The sequence below is a fragment of the Schistocerca nitens genome, chromosome 9 (assembly GCF_023898315.1).
Source record: "Schistocerca nitens isolate TAMUIC-IGC-003100 chromosome 9, iqSchNite1.1, whole genome shotgun sequence".
NCBI classification, from domain to species: domain Eukaryota; kingdom Metazoa; phylum Arthropoda; class Insecta; order Orthoptera; family Acrididae; genus Schistocerca; species Schistocerca nitens.
Window position 1 is genome coordinate 452,141,346 of NC_064622.1, and position 23,449 is coordinate 452,164,794.

Sequence of the window (23,449 nt, forward strand, 5' to 3'; positions counted from 1 at the left end):
ATCGTACAGCCACCTCTTGATCCCTTAGTCAACAGATGGGGACATTTGCAAGACAACAACCATCTGCACGAACAGTTCGACGACGTCTGCACCAGTACTGACTATCAGCTCGCAGACCATGGCTGCGGTTACCCTTGATGCTGCATCACAGACAGGAGCGCCTGCGATGGTGTACTCAACGACGAATCTGGGTGCACGAATGGCAAAACGTCATTTTTTCGGATGAATCCAGGTACTGTTTACAGCATCATGATGGTCGCATCCGTGTTTGGTGACATTGAGGTGAACTCACATTGGAAGCGTGTGTTCGTCATCGCCATACTGGCGAATCACCCGGCGTGATGGTATGGGGTGCCATTGGTTACATGTCTCGGTCACCTCTTGTTAACATTGAAGGCACTTTGAACAGTCGATGTTACGTTTCAGATGTGTTACGACCCGTGGCTCTACCGTTCATTCGATCCCTGCGAAACCCTACATTTCAGCAGGATAATGCACGACAGCATGTTGCAGGTCCTGTACGGGCCTTTCTGGATACAGAAAATGTTTGACTGCTGCCCTGGCCAGCACATTCTACAGATCTCTCACCAATTGAAAACGTCTGGTCAATGGTGGCCGAGCAACTGGCTCGTCACAATACGCCAGTCACTACTCTTGATGAATTGTGGTATCGTGTTGAAGCTGCATGGGCAGCTGTACCTGTACACGCCATCCAAGCTCTGTTTGACTCAATGCCCAGGCATATCAAGGATGTTATTACGGCCAGAGGTGGTTGTTCTGGGTACTGATTTCTCTGGATCTATGCACCCAAATTGCGTGAAAATGTAATCACATGTCATATATTTGTCCAATGAGTACCTGTTTATCATCTGTATTTCTTCTTGGTGGAGCAATTTTAATGGCCAGTAGTGTATCATTCTGTCCTATTTGATAAAAAACTTGATATCCATTGTGAAGGCGTATGGAATGTTCTAGAAGATTGTGCGTTGCCATAATTATTGGTGGATTGTTGTCATTGATAAAATTCTGTACATATACTAAATTAAGTAACTAAACTAGAAATTGAAGTGATAAGTCCTGAGCAGTAAATAACTAGAGACTGCAGAGATGTCAGCATGAAAAAATCAATGCTTCTAATTAACAAAATGGTAATCTAAAGGTCTAGTAATAGAAAGCATCTTTATCTTGAGAATCAGCTTAAGAGTTATTACTAAGCGGTGTATTTTCATTTGTTATTTATTTTTATGTCTTCCTCTTTGTCTTTGTAATTACATTTCTAATTAACTCTCTAATTGTTTACATCTCACAGTTTTCCAATTTCAGAATTTGAGGCCTTATTTGTAACTTTCTCATATGCAGTCGGATGAAGCACAAGATTTGTAATATCATTTAATGTTATGAACCAGATCCAAACTGTAATTAATTATGTAACTAAAATAATATGAGAGACATTATTGCAATTAAAGTTCAGAATGATTTTCTTAAGGAAAACTAAATATATTACTATAAAATATTGTTATTCAAATATTGTATTTTATACCTTATTCGGCTGTATCATCAGTTTCTGTACGTTTTGTAAATTTTAATTGTAATATTGAAATTGTACAAATTTAATAATGCATTAATTTGGAAGCTATTGTTAAAATTCTATATAAAGAAATGCAGCGATACTGCGACAAGTCAGTTTTGAAATTACTTTTGGAAGTCAAAGAGATCAGTGAAGTCTGTCCGTTTTTGGTTTACATGATGAGTGTGCAGTTCCGATGTCAATTAATGTGAATAAATTTTGTTAAGCTTGAAAATTTTGCATTAATTCATCAATGGACCAAGCAGAAGAAGCTAAAGTTAAGTAACATTCAACGAGAAACGTTACACAGTGATAGAGAGAGAGCATGAAGCAAAACTGTAGCACCTGAGCTTTCTTTTAAATTTACATTTTACATATTGTACAGAAATTCACTGAGCTGATTTCTAATAAACTTGTAACATCAGTTTTATCTAGCATAAAATAACACTTTAACAGTGGTGAGCATAAGACATGCAGCTTTTAAGGAAAGCATTGAACAATAAAAGCAATAGTGACATACTTTGTCATTAAGCAGATGTCCACATTTATGTTTATGGTTTCACCACTTAGCTGTTGCGATGTTTTCGGTTTAATTCAACACATTCGTCAGTTTTTGCTTTTTTCCTGGGTGAGTACAAAGCATTATCTCTTAAAAACACTTGTTTTGAACCTATAATTTATGGTTGTACTATGTCGGAAAACGGATCGATTACCTTGTACCTGGATACCAATTTCAATTTTTTGATGGGTTTTTACTTGCTGTTACACATCTGTGATTTTTTAGGAACCAATGAAATTCACTACCACAAATTATTATATGAACATTGTATTGTACATTTTATTTCCTTGCTTAAGACATATTATATACAGTGTGTTGGAAAGGATTGTGATTTTTAATCGCATATGCCAATTACATGTTCTTTAGCTCATATTTTGTGGATTTTAACATTTTCCTCAACTCTTTTCGTTTAATTTTGCATTTTTTAAGTATGGACAGTATGAAAATGTAAAATAAGGGTTTCACTGTAAGTACACTAATTTTGTTCTGCGGTCTAAAGTATGTTGCTATATTTTCTATAAAGCAGTTCAGTTCAAATAACTCTGCATGGACTAAGTGTTTTCTTTCGATCATAGTGCATAACTAATCAATAATATTACAGTAACTAAAGTCACATTTCTAAATATTAGTATACAAAAGACTACAAAGAAAATGTTTTTGTGTAGTGATTACTTACAGGCATTTGTTGATCACAATACTTCTAAGTTTTTCAAAATACTTACTTTTCATAAAATACAGGTTCTACTATCATACCACTGTGATAAAATCAATGAATGTAATTTTATGTCAAAGAATAGAGAGAGTTACAAGTAAAAATATTTGTTATGTGTACCATCGTTTGCTTATCCCATTCATCTTAAATCACATATGTAACAATCTGAAAGCTACAGACTAGGTAAAAAGTTAGAAGACTTTAATTGTTTTGAAAATTTGTGGGTAAAGAACTTCGTAAAGACAAACTTCTGCTCTTGTTGTCCTTTGAATGAAGTAATATTGCTAAGGTAGTTGAAAACGTTGTATATCATGTAATGAAGATTGTACAAATATATACTGATTTGTTGTACTCCAAAATCTTGTTCACATAACCAGTTTAATTATTTTGTACCAAAATTCTTCTCGCATTTCAGCTTTTTTTTGGGGGGGGGGGGAGGGGGGGGAGGTGGGTGTTAATTGCAATAAAACTGGTTATGATGAGATAAAGGTACTAACCAATCTTGAATCATTTGACTGGTTTCCAAGTTGAAGACTCAAAAGCAGAAATCCACTACCATGTGTCTGTACTAAAATTTGTAAACGTCAACATATATAAACACTTCATGTAATTATATGATGATTATTGACTTTTTGAAAAGATATACAATGATAAACAATTATTTGTACTTTGTTTTTGTAATGTACGTTTCAAAGATGATTCTGCAAGAATAGATCATTATAAGACAGTGTTTTCTTCGCTACATGTTGTTATAGGTAAATCTTTGTTCTGGTTCAGAATAAGCTGGAAATGTGAGCAGGGAGAACATGTTATGTGTGTGTTGTGTTAGCATGGTGGGTGACATCAATTTGTATTGTGGAGTGAAATGACTAAAAATACGTCTATTCAACAACAGAAAATCTGCCAGTATTCACATTATTTAATAAAATGAACCTGAGCATCCTCTACACCAGTATAAAATATTGCATTTCAGAATGTACTACAAGACTACAATTTTCTACAATGAAGACCAATAACAGATTAATATAATGAAAACTGTTTATTTTGAATTCTACAGTTGCTACCTTTCACTACAGTGTGTCACTGTCCAAGTGTGTCAAGTGCAGTGAAACTGTGGCCAGCAGCCCAAATTTCAACTGCCTTCAGAATTAACGAACAGACATTGGATTATAGGAGGGTGGTGATAGTCACACCGCAACCTGCTCCCACACTTTTTTCATGAGACACTCTGTGTCGCTCAATGAGAAAGATGATATACAGATGGTGAAACAAAAGAACATGTAACAATTGGACTACATATTCCAATACACATTATTTGGTTGTAATGGTTCATATTTATTTACTGTGTACTTTCAACATTTTCACTTATGTTACAATTTCAGTGTCACTGTCAAGGTTACATTTACTCTATTTTGCCCATCACTCTCCACAAGTAAGACCCTTTACAAAGTTTTTCAACAAGACTGAATCCTCTTTGATGACAAGTTATTCTCTTATGATGCACTTGCATGCTGAAAAATAGTAAATAAACGAATACTGTAGAACATCCACAGTTTTGTCTTATTTATTTATAAATTAGTTTTGATGACAGTTGAACATTTTTGCTGGAGGTCTAAGACAAATTTGTCACCCTTTTACCAAAATTCACTTGCAAGATATGTGTGTTGACAATGAGTGGCAAAGCCATCATAATCCACAAAGTACGAGGGAGATGAGTGAATGTCCAATGAAGGAATGGTTTCCATTCTTTTATATTATTTAATCAACATCAGACAGCTTTCATTGTAAATTTAAGCAGACCAGACAAAAAATTGTTATCTCCAGGAGACATTACATTACACCACTCCTAGCCTCGATAATGGCGTCAATACAGGGAGGAAAATAGTTGACAATTTTCTTCAGGTATTCACTTACGCCATATTAAACCAAAGCCACGCATTAATGATTACAGGTATATCCTTACGAATTACGAAACTGCACAAACATTGATTGCTATGTTTCACCCACTGTTCCAAATAGTCCCACACACTTTCTGTGGGATTAAAATTGTACGATTTAATGGGTCAGTTTATGTCCAATAGCATGACTTAGTGTTCACCAAATCAGGAACCTGTTTGTTCAGCCATGTGACAGATCTGTTGTCATCTTAGAAGATTGAATTGTCCACAAAATACTCATTATGAAAAATGAATAAGAATGAGCAACACCTGCTCACCGACAGTACTGAAGTAAACATCCTGCTTGATGTTCACAGTAACCTGAATGACTGGCCCCAAGTCTTGGAATGAAAAACACGCTCAAAACATCACAGAACCACCACCGGCCTAACTACACCCTCCGTACACTGCAATCTAAATCCCTTATTTAGATGACAATGCACTTGACACCTTGCTTCACCTGAAAAGAAAAAAAATCGCAACTCACTGAATCACACTATGCACCTCCAGTCAAATACTGGTACAGAAGCAATAATTAGTTTCCTTTCCCCTTCCCTCTCACAAATGCCTGGATGTTTCTAACTACAATTATCGACTTCCTACTCCTGTGAAGATCCTGTACCATCACAGGCCGAGTTATTTGCTATCATTTCTAACATCTGAGGGTCAATTTATTTAAATGCTTAATCACATGTTGCAGCTACCTCGGGTTCTGCTAAGGTACAAATTTAAAGTAATCGTTGCTGACCGGCAATGTTTTGAATAAGATACAACAGTTTTTGCTAAGCACTAATGCTAGGTGGCAGTAGTTAGCAGTCCACAGTCAGCAGGCAGAGGAGTCGCGTGACCTACACAGTTGGGTTGAGAATATGTACGGGCCAGCAATGTTTGATTAAAGTTGCTAATCTGTTTGGTATATGATTATCTATACCACGTTATTTCATTTGAGAGTTTCAGCGCGAAATGGTACAAGTCAAACAGTGGTGTGCAGAATATTAAGTAATTGTGAATGTGTCAAAGGATTTGCTGGGTCATAAAAACAATACACAGTACCATTTCTGGCCTCAAAACAATTACTGTTCTTCATATTACCTGACATTCTCTAGTTTCTTAAATCATCTATCACTGGATTACACCAAGGTAACAAAAGTCGAGGAATACCTAATAATATCCAGTTGGACCTCCTTTTGCCCGGCATAGTGCAGCAACTAAACACAGTAAGGCCTCAACAAGTCATTGGAAGTCTCCTGCAGAAATACAGAGCCATGCTAACTCCATGGCTTGTGACAAAGTAAGCTGGGATAATTTTAATTCCCCTCTTGTTTTGCCATCTGCCTCCTTAAATTGGTTTTGTTACTTTAAACTATTTATCATTAGCATACATGAATATAATCTGCATTTTCATATAACGGAAGGGTTGGCCCTCAGTTTTAAGAATTTAACACCAAATCTAGTTTTGTGCTCAGTTTTGTGTATGTAATTGATTTTCTAATTTATTTTGACTATTCCTAGTTAGTACCTTTCATTACAGTGTAAAATAAAACAAAAATAAATTCTGTACTAATTATAAGCATTTGGAAGACAAAATACTAGTAATCTTAAAGTCTCTATTTGAAAACATGTTGGCAAAGCCAGCCCTTAATTAATTCCCAAGTACTTTTCAGTTTTGTCAGAAGTATTATTTGCGTACTTATATTTGTTAATTTCATGATTTAAATACATAATTTGACCTAAACCCTGTAGTAGAAGAAACTGTTAAAAAGATACAAGTTTTTGATGTATTCCGTTAATTTAATGAGCTAAGTTTTAATTGTTATTTCTGTAAATTAAACATTGAACAATGTGAAATTTCAGTACCTATTATTGTGGTGATATATAAGGGCTAGAGTTTTGGTCACAAGACAGTCAGTCCACAGCCGAGTTTCAGACGATGAGGAACTTGTGTTGGTTAGAACGACAACAATGCACCAACTGAACAGTGTAATAAGTGGTACACAATTAGGCCGTGTTAGTGACAGTGTCGGATCCATACGTACCTGTTTATTCTTCAAGAACTGTGAACTTTGTGGCTAGGTTTCTACTATACAACAGGAAACTATTGTAGCAGTATGTGGAGCTTTGCCTGCAAACTAATAATGAGGCTTATCGAAAGTTAAACAATAGGGCACTGGCCATATAACTGTGTATTATTAGGGGGTTGTGAAAAGTGAAATTAAAGTACTATGAAACACAACTGTGCGCCTGTTGGCTACATTATATACGGTAGTCAGTGTCGGAATCCACAACCCATTTTTCAGCCAGTGTAGCAACGCAACAAGTCGACACCGAGGACAACAAACAAAGAAATACCGTATTTACTTGAATTTAAGCCGCACTCGAATCTAAGCCGCACCTGAAAAATGAGACTTGAAATCGAGGAAAAAAAAAATTTCCCGAATCTAAGCCGCACCTGAAATCTGAGACTCGAAATTCAAGGGGAGAGAAAAGTTTTAGGCCGCACTTCCAAATCGAAACAAACTTGGTCCATTGTAATATGAGACACAATTTAGGTTGAATGAATGACGATACAGCTGTAGTAGTTTGGTTCGAGTAGTAAGCTTAGCAGTTAAGCTTTACCAGGTAGCCGTTGTTATGCGTCAGGCGCTCCGTCCATATTTATAAGTACCCTTCCTTTTTCACGTGCTTCGTCTGGTTTGAATTGATTGCTTATTTTTCTTTGATCTGACAAGTGCAGTTCTCTTTGTTATAGGTGTTTCCGTCACTCAAAGCTGAAAATGCATTACTGTACTGTGTCATGCACTGTTTGTCGCATTCTGAAAATGAGGGTTTACGGCCTGTCGCCGCTCGCGGCATGGCTTGCTTTTGTGCACGCTACCGCCGCTTACAATTAAAAAAGAGAGGAATCGTCTCATTAGCGAAACAATGGCATGAGACTGCTATTTGTTGCTACTTACACTGCTGCTTTCTTTGATTATGATCAACAAGAATCAAATAATAGACTGCGTATGATAGAAGATGTTCTGAACGAGAATGTAGCGAAAATTTTTTCCGTTTGAAAATCTTTGCAGACGCCTCTTTAGTACATTACATTGTGCATGGAAATTAGTCATCTTAGATTTAAAAATCTAGTCAATTGCCCTGCTTCATTTTTGACTGTATCACTATTAGGCATAAGAATAATACGAATATAAACATGACATGGTATGTACACTCCTGGAAATGGAAAAAAGAACACATTGACACCGGTGTGTCAGACCCACCATACTTGCTCCGGACACTGCGAGAGGGCTGTACAAGCAATGATCACACGCACGGCACAGCAGACACACCAGGAACCGCGGTGTTAGCCGTCGAATGGCGCTAGCTGCGCAGCATTTGTGCACTGCCGCCGTCAGTGTCAGCCAGTTTGCCGTGGCATACGGAGCTCCATCGCAGTCTTTAACATTGGTAGCATGCCGCGACAGCGTGGACGTGAACCGTATGTGCAGTTGACGGACTTTGAGCGAGGGCGTATAGTGGGCATGCGGGAGGCCGGGTGGACGTACCGCCGAATTGCTCAACACGTGGGGTGTGAGGTCTCCACAGTACATCGATGTTGTCGCCAGTGGTCGGCGGAAGGTGCACGTGCCCGTCGACCTGGGACCGGACCGCAGCGACGCACGGATGCACGCCAAGACCGTAGGATCCTACGCAGTGCCGTAGGGGACCGCACCGCCACTTCCCAGCAAATTAGGGACACTGTTGCTCCTGGGGTATCGGCGAGGACCATTTGCAACCGTCTCCATGAAGCTGGGCTACGGTCCCGCACACCGTTAGGCCGTCTTCCGCTCACGCCCCAACATCGTGCAGCCCGCCTCCAGTGGTGTCGCGACAGGCGTGAATGGAGGGACGAATGGAGACGTGTCGTCTTCAGCAATGAGAGTCGCTTCTGCCTTGGTGCCAATGATGGTCGTATGCGTGTTTGGCGCCGTGCAGGTGAGCGCCACAATCAGGACTGCATACGACCGAGGCACACAGGGCCAACACCCGGCATCATGGTGTGGGGAGCGATCTCCTACACTGGCCGTACACCACTGGTGATCGTCGAGGGGACACTGAATAGTGCACGATACATCCAAACCGTCATCGAACCCATCGTTCTACCATTCCTAGACCGGCAAGGGAACTTGCTGTTCCAACAGGACAGTGCACGTCCGCATGTATCCCGTGCCACCCAACGTGCTCTAGAAGGTGTAAGTCAACTACCCTGGCCAGCAAGATCTCCGGATCTGTCCCCCATTGAGCATGTTTGGGACTGGATGAAGTGTCGTCTCACGCAGTCTGCACGTCCAGCACGAACGCTGGTCCAACTGAGGCGCCAGGTGGAAATGGCATGGCAAGCCGTTCCACAGGACTACATCCAGCATCTCTACGATCGTCTCCATGGGAGAATAGCAGCCTGCATTGCTGCGAAAGGTGGATATACACTGTACTAGTGCCGACATTGTGCATGCTCTGTTGCCTGTGTCTATGTGCCTGTGGTTCTGTCAGTGTGATCATGTGATGTATCTGACCCCAGGAATGTGTCAATAAAGTTTCCCCTTCCTGGGACAATGAATTCACGGTGTTCTTATTTCAATTTCCAGGAGTGTATATTCTTCCGCGTCTGCTGTTGCCTCACTGTAGTTTCGTAGTTTATTAGGTGGACAGGATTTAAATGAGATAGCAGCAAACACGAAAGAATACATGGCAAAATGTTTATATTCGTATTATTCTTATGGTGAAGAGAATACTGCATGTGATTCACAATTCATAAAAGTTCCTATTAGCAACCATTTCTTCTCACAGTTAGGAAAAAATTCAGAAAGCAGAGTTGGCCATATTGACAAATATCTCAGTCTTGCCAGTCGGATTTTCGTAGTACATTGAAATGCTGCTACGTTGAGGAACAATACGGAATTTGTATTTACTTCGTTGGATAATGTATGAAAATGCAGTGGTCGAAACTCGGGGCGGAGAAAAAAAAGCTCGTCTTCCACCTTTTTTTTATTTATTTACTGACGCAGAGGTTTTGGTGCCAGTATTTGTCTTTGTGCCTGGGAAGCATGCCTGCGTAGCGCTACATATATTCGACGACAGAAGTTAGTTGTGGCGGCACCTACCAACATTTTTCAGAACTTCCACTTACTTTGCACTCGATTCTAAGCCGCAGGCAGTTTTTTGGACTACAAAAACCGGAAAAGAAGTGCGGCTTAGATTCGAGTAAATACGGTAAATAAAGCAGGCGGAACCGCTACAAGCTGCCCATAAATGCGAAAGTGTTGCCAGTGCTGGATTTTGTGCATGAACTGATCTCTCGATTATATCCCACAAATGTTCTATGGGGTTCATGTCGGGCGATCTGGGTGATGAAATCATTTGCTCAAACTGTCCAAAATGTTCTTCAAATCAATTGCAAACAACTATGTCCCAGTGACGTGACACACTGTCATCCATAAAAATTCCATTGTTGTTTGGGAACACGAAGACCATGAATGGCTGCAAATGGTCTCCAAGCAGCCGAACATAAATCATTTCCATCAAAGTCTGGTTCAGTTGGACCAGAGAACCCGTGTCAATTCCATGTAAACACAGCTAACACCGTCATGGAGCCACTACCAGTTTGCACAGTGCCTTGCTGACAACCTGGGTCCATGGCTTCGTAGGGTCTGCACCATAGTCGAATCCTACCTTCAGCTCTTACCAACTAAAATTGGGACTTCTCTGACCAGGCCATGGTTTTCCAGCTATTTAGTGTCCATGTGACATGGTCACGGGCCCAGGATGCAGGCAATGTCATGCCGTTAGCAAAGGCACACACATTGCTTGTCTGCTGCAAGAGGCCATTAACGCCAAATTTCGTCGCACTGTCTTAATGGATACATTTGTTGTATATCTTGCAGTATTGCCTGTCTGTTGGCAATGACTAATCTATGCAAACACTGCTGCTCTCAGTCATTTAATGAATGCCACTGCATTGTCTGTGGTGACAGGAATTTCCTGAAATTTGGTATTCTTGCCATACTCTTGACATTGTGGATCTCAGAATACTGAATTTCCTAATGATTTCTGAAATGAAATGTCCCACTCGTGTAGCTCCAATTATCATTCTGCATTCAAAGTCTGTTAATTAGTGTCGTGCGGCCATAATCACTTTGGGAACCTTTCACATGAATCACATGAGTACAAATGACAGCTCCATCAATGCACTGCCCTTTTATACCTTGTGCACGATGCTAACCCCATCTGTATATGTGCACACTGCCATCCCCTGACACTTGTCACCCCAGTGGATATCTGTTTCCTAATTAATGGAATTGAGAGGGACAGCAGTAGCGACTTAATTATAGCACACATCATCCCTGTCACTGTGTATACCCTACCCATTATAACTAATTTCAAATAAAAAACTTACACACTCATTATAATCACACAAATACATGAATAAATTAATGTATAATATTTATGCTTATAAGATAGAAGCAAATGAAATGTGATAAAATTGCTAGATTATATCTCTAAACATTCTTTTGTACAACAAAGAAGAGGAAACTGCCACATGATGTTTTGTTTTGCTTTAGAGTGCAAAAAACAACTGGGGTCATACGTGTCCATGTCAAAACTATAGAACACAAAGACAGAGAGAAGTTAAAAAATGACTATATGTCACTCCCAGTTGACATTAGAGAAGACAACTAAAAACAGGCACGTAGAGCCAAAACCAGGCACGTGGATAAAGGGCTAAAAGACACGCCACACACAAACGGAGGTCCAGAACTAAAAATTAAATAGCCTTCGCCATATTGCTTTGGTGGATAAAAAGTAAAACACAGTCGACAGCCCACACGTAATTTGCTAAAACAGCCGATAACTCAGATGGTAAACCCAAGCAGGAATGTAAATGGTTAAAAAATGGGCGTTCTGTCAGGAAGTGGCAGATAGTTAAAACTTGGGCACAATGTGTGCAAATTGGTGGGGTAGCGCCACTTAGCAAATGAGAATGGCTAAAAAGGCAATGCCCAATACGCAGCCTAGCTCAAATGACCTCCTCCCAGCGGGAGGGACGAGAGGAGGTCGTCCAAGCCGCTGGGAGAGGCTTAATAAGCCAGAGCTTATTCCCGTGAAAGGAGGACCATTGGCGATGCCAAAGGGACACCACCTCATGACAACACAGAAATCATCGGAGGGAATATAGGAACTAGCGAGCTGAGGTATGAGGACTGTAGCCTTGGCAGCAGCATCAGCACCCTCGTTTCCTGGCAGGCCGATATGACCGGCAACCCACAGAAACATCACACTGGCTCCAACAAGAGTGAGCAAGTTACAGTTTTCCTGGAAGGGTCGCTGAAAGAGTATGGGCAGAGGACGCAATTGAAAAGTCTGTGATGGCCTGATACAGGGCGATGAGCTTGACTGTAAATACTTAGCAGTGTGCTGGAAGCTGATATCGAAAAACACAGGTGTCAATGACAAAGGCACATCTGACCCCACAGTCAGCCCGAGAGCCATCAGTGTATACAAAGGTACTATCGCAAAGTACGTTTCCTGAAGGCAGAGTACAAGGGGACACTGTAATGCTAAAAGCAGCTGTAAATCCTCTTTGCGGGACAGGAGGCCACGAACATTCCATTGGAGGAGAGTCATGATGAGGAAGAGATGTCGGTGGCTGCCGAGACAGCCTGTGAAGAGTCGCTACTACAGGGCACAGGAGCAGGAGGATCCTGCTCCATGGTACCCACAGATGCATCGGCTTGCTTATGCAGTCAGTCTGTGGAGTTCAACAATGAAAAATGGTTGGTGATGTGCACCCTCAAGAAGATCTTTGAGTCAGCGAAGGGGAAGACCGTTTGTCTTCGATGGACTTCTTCGAGCCTTTCTAGTTAGACGAAGACTCGGGTGCTGTGTTGTTGGTGGCTTTGTCTCTTGAGGTGAGAGTTTGATGGCTTGTTGCACAGCTGGACAGGGGTATGGCAATGCTACCTTGACACTGAGCGATTTCACAACCTCAGAGCTGAATTGGCGGTCGCATGTCTGCGTGGCCATGTCCTTCATGGAGCGAAGGGGAACAAGAACAGAGCTATAGGTGTCAGAAGGGAGAATGCACGGTTTGCGACTAGCCAATAACTTGCAAGCGACTGGGTAAGGCACTTTTTCTTTTACCCGAATCTCTTGGACAGCGCCCTCATCAAGATACATGGGACAATCCCGAGAGGAGGCAACGTGGCCGCCATTGCAGTTAATATAGCAGGGAGGAGGAGGCAGACAATTGCCCTCATGCACATCCCTACCACAGGTTACACATATGGCTGGGTATTGACAAGACTTTCTCGGGTGGTTGAAATCATGGCACTGGTAGCAGCGAATCGGGTTCAGAATGTACGGCTGGACTGTGATAATTTCATAGCCCGCTTTGATCTTGGACGGAACCACCACTCTACCAAAGGTGAGATAAAGAGTGCGGGTGGGCACTAAGGAGGAATCTACCTTTTTAATTACACGATGGACGACAATAACACCCTAATCAGAGAGGTAAGATTGGATTTAGGCCTCGGTTAGACCATCGAGCGGCCTAGTGTAAATTTTACCACAGGAAGAATTCAAAGTTCTATGGGCCTCGACACAAACAGGGTAGCCATGGAGAAGCGAGGTGGCAACCAGTTGTGTTTGAGGATCAGAAGTAGTATCTAAAAACGAAGTGCCATTCTGTACTCAAGAGCAGGATTTCACAGAGCTGGCAATTGCACTAACATATTTCTGAATAATAAATGGCTTTACCATGTCAAAAGATTGACCGTCTTCAGTACGTGAGACCATGAGGAACTGTGATACAGCAGGAAGGGTATTTGAATCATTAGCCTCATTATGTTTACATTCCGTGGACGTTGATTGTTAAGATGATTGACTCGTTGCGAGAAAATTCCCCATCATTCCCATCGTCTCAGATGGCGCACTCTTTCCAACTGGGGGTCCCCTTCACAAGGGGGCGCACCTGCCTTAGAGGATTGTTCACATCTCAGGTCACACCTCCCGAACACCTGACAGAGGGACCGATCGGCAATTTGGGAAGGTTGCAGCTCAGGCAATCAACCCTCCCTGGGCCTGGCCTGTACTGGGGGGTACGTGCAAACCCTGTCGACCCAGGGCTGGGAATTATGCATTACCCAGTCACCTGTAACGTGTCAGACGTGTGGGCCGGCCTTCAAGGGCACACGGGGAGGAAGAAGAAGAAAAAGAGGAACCTCAAACACCGAAGCAGAGGAACGAGAGGAGAAGGGAAATGAAGAAAGGAAAATGGAGCAAAAAACAATGATGAGTCTGTTCTTGCATCAGCAACAGAAAATGCAGAGCATTCCTGATAACACACCAGAGTTGTTTCCCAAGGGAGGGGAAAAAGAATAGCAAGAGGACAGACATACAGCATGGAAGGGGAAACATGCTGCAAAGGCTGCGGCCCCTTGGTAGCCAAGCATGAACTGGCAAAGAGTGGCGAGCCCCCTGGGGGAGGGGGTGGGGGGGGGGGCACATGATGTGATATTATTGAGGGCACAGTAGGAACATTCTGCAGGACAGAACTTGGGAGACATAAAAGAACAGCAGAGGGGGTGGGGGGAGAATCTGCACTCTTCTTTCTTAGTATATGGAAGAACTGCCAGCCCTTGAAACTTTGCATTTGTCACTGTTTGCTTGTCCATATCTGTGTGCCTGTTTCTGACTACAGAGCACAATTTTCGATCAGTATTCAATTGTTTGACCATTTTAGACATTATTTATCTAGGAGATGATTACTTATGACATATATTTAGATCATTTGCTTGGTATTCCAGTCTGAAAGGCTGGCAGAGAGCATGGAATTGGATCCTGAATGATAGGCAGAGCTGACAATGTGCTAGCACTAACACCATCTCGCTGCAGCACCAGACACCATTCCACTGGCCAACTGGAGTTCATGGCCACCCTACAAGTTCCACTGTGCAGTGACATGGAACTAGGTGATGCATTTGCTTTGCTATCACATCACTGTCATAACACATCACTGGTTTTCTGCTGCTGCTTTTGCTATGTCTCAGGTGTTTTCTCCAAGGATTGTTCACTGGACTTTGTTTATCTGTAGTGCCATCTCCACCTGCCCCCTTCCTCATTGTTTGCCTATTCTGTTCTCACTTGGGAGATCTGCTGCTGACAATCCCCGATCGTTCAGACCAGCCTCATCAGGTCTGAGTCATTCCTGACATTCAGTCAAATCTCAGTCACAATAACTTGTTTATTAGTCAGTTAGCTATAAATTTTTCTATTTAATTGCTAATCTCCTTCATCTGAGACAAATAATGATTTACCAGTTCCCACAAACTGTTTAGTTTCCTTTTTATCATAAAGATGACAAGTTGCAGGCAGGCAACATTAAAAGCCTTCATTAGAAAAAGAGAAACACACAACATTAATTCAACCAAGCAAGCAACCACACAACACCTCATGCACACATGAGCACCACTTTTGACTGCTCAGAAGAGAATGCAGCTACCACATGGGATGGAAGCAGCAGTCTGGAGGGGCGGGAAAAAGAAAGTGATAGCAGTGTAGGAGTGGAGTGTGAAAGGAACAATGTCTGATGGAATGTGCAGGAACCAGAATGCAAACAGGCACAGTGTAAAGAGGTTGTGGGGAAGGGAGGTGGGGAAAACAAAGTGAAAAGGGAGAGAAGCGGACAAAGATGGGCGGGTGCATTGGCAGAATGTGGCAAACAAGGAGGGTGGGAGATGAGAATGGGAAATAAATGACAGGATAGAGGGGGTGGAAACAGTTGGGTGGAGGGTTTGGGGACAGTATGTCCCTGTAGGTTGAAATCGGAATAATTATGGGAGTGGGAGAATAGGTTGTCAGAATAACTCCCATCTGCGCAGTTCAAAAAAGCTAGTGATGGAGGATAGGATCCAGGTGGCTCGGGTGTGAAGCAGTCATTGAAATCTGTTATGTTCAGCTGCATGTTTTTCCATAGGGTGGTCTACTGTGTTCTTGGCATATAGTCTGGCCGTGGCCATTCATTCTGGTGGATAGCTAGTTGGTAGTTTTACCAACATAAAAGTCTGTGCAATGACTGCAGCAGAGCTGGTAAATGACACAGCCGCTTTCACATGTGGCCCATCTCATTATGGGGTAGGATAAACCTGTGGCAGCACTGGAATAGGAAGTGCTGGGTGGGTGGATTGGACAGGTCTTGCACATACGTCTTCCACTGGGATATTATCCTTGTGGCAAGTGGTTGGGATTGGGAGTGGCATGGGAATGGGTTAAGAGGATGTTGTGGAGGTTAGGTGGGTGACGGATGTGGTCCAGTTGTTCCAGTCTGAGATGGTACCAGGTGACGAAGGGAAGCTCCTTCGTACCTGGTTGTTGTGGGTGGTGGCAGCATTTGGGTTGAGTGGGAATATCGCAAAGGAAAGCTGTTTACAGACTAGGTCTGGGGGATAAAACTTATCTGTGAAGGCCTCTGTGAGACCTTCAGCAGATAGGAAAGAGTTCTTGCCACTGCAGATACACTGTCTTCAGATGGCCAGGTTGCATAGGATGTGGAAGAGATGAGAGCTGTCTAAATGCAGGGACTGCTGGTGGTTTTAATGTGGACAGAGCTGCGGATGGAGCGATCAGAAAGGAGGATGTTAATGTCTAGGAAGGTGGCACACTAAGTTGAGGAGGACTGGTGAAACAGATAGGAGAGAAGGTGTTGCAGTTGTGAAGGAATGAAGTCGAGATTACAAAGATATCTACAGTATTACAGTGCTAGCATTATCCCAAATTATGATGCAATCTTCCTTCAGATGACATGTGGAAATTTGGGTCTGGTCATGAGTAATGCTAAGACAGCCAAATGTTAAGGCAACCACTCATGATAAGTGGGAAATCTGGATTTGAGTTCCAGTATAGCAGGAATTTTCATTGTTGTTATCCTATTATACAGCTGATAGTTGCTCATATTCGCAATACTGAAGATATCATCAATGAACCTAAACCAGACTACAGGTTTTCGTGTTTTGGGAGGCTAGGGATGTCTCCTCTAGATGGCCCATGAACAAGCTGGCTAAGGATGGTGACATGTGGATGCCTATGGCTGTGCCACAGATTTGTTTGTATACCTTCCTTTCAAAGGAGAAGTAATTGTTGGTTAGGACCAAGTCAGTAAGATGTACAAGGAATGAGGTAGTGGGTTTGGAGGACTTTGGGAAAGGTAGGATTTAATAGCAATAAGACCATGGGCATGAGGGATGTTGCTGTACATGTAGGTGGCATCAACAGTGATGAGTAGTGATCCAGGAGGTAAAGGGGTGGGGGTGGTGGAGAATTGGTGATTCCAAGTGGATGGTATCTTTGGTGTGGGATTACAGGCAATTGGTTGCAAGTGTTGGTCAACGAGGGCCAAAATTATATCACAGGGGGGCACAATAACAGGCCACAATGGGGTGTCGAGGACTGTTGGGTTTGTGGATTTTGGGAAGCATGTAGGAGGAGGGTGTGTGGTGTCATAGAGGTGAGGAAGGAAATCGATTCAGGGAAGAGGTTCTGGGTAGGGCCTAGGGCTTTAAGCAGGGATTGGAGGTTGTGTGGGCCTTCTGAGATCAGATTGCTCTGGCAATGTTTATAGGTGAAGGAATTAATTGCAGGTTATGAATGGCAGTGACTACCTGACGGAAGGCTTCAGTCAATTACCTAATTCCTCCGTACATAAACTCTGTCAAAGTGATCCCAAGCCAGAAGTTCAACACAACCCCAATTCCTGCTTAAAACTTAAGCCATGCCCAGAACCTATCCCTGAATCCATTTCCCTCCTCACCCCTATAACAGCCTGCACGCCTACTTTCTCATGCTCCCCACAGTCCACAAACCCCAACAATCCTGGATGCTCCATTGTGGCTGGTTATTCTGTCCCTTCTGAAAGAATTTTGGCCCTCATTGACCAACACCTCCAACCAATTGCCAGACATCAATTCTTCAACATCAAAGATGCCAACCATTTCCTTCATCAACTCTCCACCATCCTCACCCTTATATCCCCTCAATCCCTACTTGTCACTAGTGACGCTATCTGCCAATGCACCAAAATCCCTCATATCCATGGTCTTACCACTATTGAACACTACCTTTCCCAACATCCTTCAGACTCATACCCCACTATCTCACTCCTCATACCTCACTAATTTCATCCTAACCCACAATTACTTCTTCTTTGAAGAGAAGCCTTTCAAACAAATCCGCAACACAGCCATGGACGCCTGTATGGCACCCTCCTATGCCAACCTGTTTATGGCCTGCCTAGAGAACACCTTCCTAGCCTCCCAAAATGTCAAACTCATAGCCTGGTTCCAGTTAACTGATGATCTCTTCATGATCTGGACTCAGGGCCAAGACAATATATCTTCATTCTTTCACAATCTCAACAGCTTCTCTCCCACATGCTTCACCTGATAATCATCAACCCACCATGCTACTGTCCTTGATGTGACCTCAAGGAGCTTTGTCACCCAGTACCATCCCACAACTAGAGCAACTGAATCACATACTTCACCAGGACCTTGATTACCTATCATCATGCCTAGAAATGAGGGATATCCTACCCAAGATCCTTCCCACCACTCCTAAAGTGTTCTGCCAACCATCCAACCTCCACATCATCTTCGTCCATCCCTATGCCAATCCCAAACTGTTGCTACAAGGTTCATATCCCCATGGAAGACCCAGGTGCAAGACCTGCCCAATCCACCCAATCAGCACTTCCTATTCTGGTTCTGTCACAAGCTTATCGTACGCCATCGGTGGTTGGGCTTCCCATGAAAGAATCCATGTCATTTACCAGTTCTGCTTCAATCATTATTCAGCTTTTTGTATTGGTATGACTATCAATCAACTGTCCATAAGGATGAATGGCTGCCGCCAAACTGTGGCCAAGAGCAAAGTAAACCACCATGTGGCAGAACATGCAGTTGAACATAACAGGCTTGATTTCAATGGCTGCTTCACTAATGAGTCATCTGGATCCTCCTCTCCACCACCAGCTTTTCTTAACTGCGCACATTGGAGTTATCGTTACAATACATTCACCCACTCCATAACTACCCGGCCTCAAACTACAGCAACATACTGTCCCCACACCCTCTACACAACAGTTTCCAATCCCCCCCTCCTCAAATCACTTCATCTCCTCCCAATTCTCATCTCACACACACTCTGTTTGCTGCCCTCACCAATGCATCCACCCATCTCTCCCTGCTCCTCTCCTTTTTGGCTTCGTTTTTCACGCCTCCCTGCCACACAACCTCCTGACACTGCACCTGTTGGCATTCTAGTACCTGGACACACTTTCAGACAGTGTTCCTTCTTCCCCCACCACTACACTGCTATCCTTTTCCCTTCACAGACCATTCCAGATTTCTGCACCAGCCTATGGGGATCTTGCAGTCTAGTGCAAGTTACCAGCATTGGCGGTCATCCATGCATGAAGTGTGCTTGCTTGTGTGAATGAATGGTGTGTGTTTCTCTTATTCTGATGAAAGCTGTGGTTGAAAGTTTATCTATGTGTATCTTTTTATTGTGACTGTCTGCAACTTAAAGTGTCATCTTTACGGAAAGTAGCAATCTTTCTTTTCCTACTCTGTTGATATTCTTACATGGAGTTTCCATTGTTTAATTTTCTTTTCCTTACGACCTCTACAGAAAGAGTTTCTTTTTATAAAACATTGTTCTTGGCTATTTTCCAATTTTAGTGCTATAGAACAGGTACCAGTAGTTCATAATCCTTAATCACTGTAGTCAGTCATGGTAGTGAATCTGTGTGCACTTTTCAATCAGCTGTGTGGAATCAGTGCAGTAGATGTTGCAGAAAGGAACTATCACATTTGTACAAACCCTTGAGTTCACAGTGAATGTAATTGGCCTATTTGTTTGCGTACCAACAAGGTCTGTACGAAGTGCCTACATGGAATGGTGTTTGACTCACAGACATTTAACACAACATGAGAAGAGTTGTTGTAAAGACATTCAAACCAATGGGGTGTAGTGAAGAGTGTCATGCCTTGTCAATGATAGTCGGGTTTCCAACCTAACAGCAACTGCTGCTGTCAGTGACTCCAAGCCCATCTAAAACAGCTTCCGAGAAAACACTGCAAAGGGTACTGCATGCAACAGACATTTTGAGTTGGGTACTTCGCAAAAGATCATGCTCACAGTGGCATGCAATGCTGCATATTCTTAATGAGCCACATTTTGCCATTTCTTCCAGTTCCATTCATTTATGGTACATGAGAGGAATGACTGTTAAAATGCCTCTCTGTGTACTGTAATCAGCTTCTTATTCTCTTTGCAGTGCTATGTACTTTATGGCAGGCTTCAGTATTTTCCTAAATTCTTCAAGTAATACCGGTTCCTTAAAGTTTGCAAGTAGGTTTTCAAGGGTTGGTTGATGTCTGCCCTCCAGCATTAGTCTATTTAGGCTTTTCAGCATTTGCACGATTTTCTCCCATGAATTACATTTATCTACGATCATTTGTGCTGCCCTTGGACTCTGCTCTAAGATGGGATGCAACACAGTTTTGCAAGCAGCCTTCTTTGTTGACTGACTGCATTTATTCCATTATCCTACCAACGAACCAAAGACTGTCACACGCTGTCCCTACAACTGAGCCTATGTCATCGTTCTATTTCACATGTTCCAGCGTAACATCAAGTGCTGGCACATCGGCATGGAATATAACCTCGGAGAAGACTGTGAGATGATGTCAGCCAATAGTAAGCTAACTAGGACACTAGAAGACGAGCCATCATCCTAACTGTTTACCTGAGACTTGTGTCTTATATTAATAGCTTGCATGGAAATTGTATATAGCGAAGGGCATTGATTATTTGCATGTCGCCAATTGCATCAGAGTTAAGTGTGGTCAGTCCAATTTATTGTAATAAACTCCATTAATATGATTTGCTTTTATATTAATATGATTTGCTTGTATGTTGTCTAGCTATTCAAGAAAACAGCTCCCTAGGCACCCTATTTTGCATCAGTGGGCAGGATCCAACATCACAGTCCCGCAGACTGTTATAATTAATAAAATGTTCTGGGCTATTATGCCATGGTCAAATGGATTTCACTTTAAAACATGACGTTTCATCCAAATCTGCGGAGGACATTTTCAAGGGGGATTATAGCATTGTTGAATGTCTGATTCACACCCTGGCTCACTGCTGAGCCAAGGGAGAAATGCAAAATTCCACTTTTGAATGTTCGTTCACAAAGAAAAGTCTATACAGGAATACTGTTCCACGTTCATTCTACATTACAGAAAATATGATTGATGATAGTGTCAGTGACAGTGAGAAACAGCTAAAACAGTTAAAATTAAACTAGGCACTAATGCCTAGGTTCTATACAGAATTTGCAACTGAGTTAGCACCCCTTATAATCGTAGGTCCCTGCAACAAATTTCATTGGCTACAATCATCTCTGTAGGTACTATGAATTCATTTATATGAATTTTCAAAGTTGTAAAGTCCTTTTTGAAACACTCTGTATAATCTAGGGGAAACAGCATATTAAGAATTAAGACTCTTGATAATATCTTACAACAAGGAACTTTCATTCAGTACAATGTTAGTCTTTTTCTTGACACTTTTGGTAGGGTCAATGCCAATCCTGCAGTAAGCTGAATCAATTAATATACAGTACATCTTTTGAATGTAATCCTGCTTTCCAACTCCGCTGTAGCATTTTGTCTGTGTGTGTGTTTGTGTTGGGGGGGGGGGGGGGGGCAACTTAATATGTAACCTTTATGGTAAGTAGCAATCTAACTTTCCCTTATATTTACAGGAAGATAAAATCTCAATGTGTACTGTCAAGTCGTATCTCTGCATTGTGTTCCACAATGTACTAGTTCTGAGCACATGTCCCCACCGGAAACAATACAGTTATGGCTAAAAATCAGCACCCGTATGGTTGCCAACTCCACCTTATCAAGAGTAAATTGAGTAATGGTCTTATTGATGAGAACCTGGAATTACACCAAAAATTAAAAACAACAACATATAAATTTGACTACCCTAAGAAGATGCAAGGCCACTGCTCACATTACTGTTTTCGTCAGTCACTGTCATGATTTAATTTTATGGATACTTTACAACATAATTTTACAAGATATGATACTGTTGTTAAGTATGATATCAAGTTTTATTTAATGTACCTATAGGGTAACTAAGACAATACTTGAAGAAGAGTTTGATGAGTTAATCTTATGGAGCACTGTGGAATAAAGAAAGATGTGGTCTCGACTATTGAGAAAGAAATGTTAAAATAGCTTGGATATACAGAGAGGATAGGCGAAAGGAGGTAGATGAAAAAGTTACACATGACAAATGTGGATGGGAGAGCTCGAACAGGTCAATCTTAGCAAACATAGCTCAATCAGATTCAGTACATTTTTAGCGAAGGTCAGCCCTGGACTTCCATAACAACAACACTTATCAATGAACCTACCTATACAGTTCAAGTTTACAAAATTTGGCTCTTGTAAGATATTTCGGTAGTTGTACTGTTGATATTTGACCAATTATATGGTAAGAATCAATAAATTTACATTTTAGAAAAAAACAGACATAAAACAAAGTCAAACAAAAACAGGTAACTCACCCCATCTCAACCAGCAACTCGTTCATCTTCTTTTCACCCTTCAGTGTCCAGAGTCGGAGTTTACAAGAGGGGTAAACAGAATACCGCAAGCTACTTTCCACTGTCCAGTGGCGATACAATGCCAAAAGAAGACTAGCAAGTTAAGAGAAAAATAAATCATTTTTTATGAAACATGTACATCAAAAATATTATTCTCACAAGACTCATTATTACAAGTTGGAAATTTGTGTGACCTTATTATTGTTTCTTTATTTTCAGTGAAGCTAAATCAAGGTAGGAATGTAACATATATAGGAGATTACATCACTAATCACCAAGAAAATACTCCCAACTCTCCTGCCTACCAGAAGACAGGGTTTGTATATGGAACCGAGAAGCTAAAAAATTAACATTCAAACACAGAGTTACTGGTTTTGCACAGGTGAGTACATCAAATACAGCCGGCAGACTTTAATTTCACATTTAATTATACATCAAACAAGCCAAGATCTAAGTATGAGACACACACAAATACAAAATTCTCAGAATTTTGACAGTGTTGAAACACATATCTGGCCACCGCACAGACACCACTTATTATTCACTTCATGGTGATTATAGACTATTTCCTGAATCTATTTCAGTGCTGCAAAATAATGACAAGAATTATTTACAGAAGAACAGAAAACTGATTATAAGATGACTATCAGTAAGTAAGTCAATAAGTAACCAAAAGCAAAATGAGGTAATGGAATGTAGTCAAATTAAATCAGGTTCAATATATTATGAAATAAGACACTGAAAGTGGTAGAAGAGTTTTGATATTTGAGCAGCAAAGTAACTGATGATGGCTGAAGTACAGAGTATAGAAAATGCAGACTGGCTGTAACAAGGGAAGTGTTTCTGGAAAAGAGAACCTTGTTGACATCTGATACAGGTTTAAGTGTTAAGAAGTCTTTTGAAGTAATTGTCTGGAGAGTAGCCTTGTATGGAAGTGAAATGTGTGCAATAAGTAATT

General features: G+C 41.6%; 1 protein-coding gene across 3 annotated transcripts in view; it reads right to left on the bottom strand.

Moving 5' to 3' along the window:
* LOC126203622 (cell division control protein 45 homolog) overlaps positions 1-23,449 on the bottom strand; it is a 150,758-nt gene that overhangs the window by 43,308 nt on the left and 84,001 nt on the right. For all 3 annotated transcript variants that reach the window (XM_049937994.1, XM_049937993.1, XM_049937992.1), the window contains one exon: positions 22,453-22,584. In XM_049937994.1, coding sequence (XP_049793951.1) covers positions 22,453-22,584 — 132 coding nt within the window. The remainder of the gene's footprint in view (positions 1-22,452; positions 22,585-23,449) is intronic.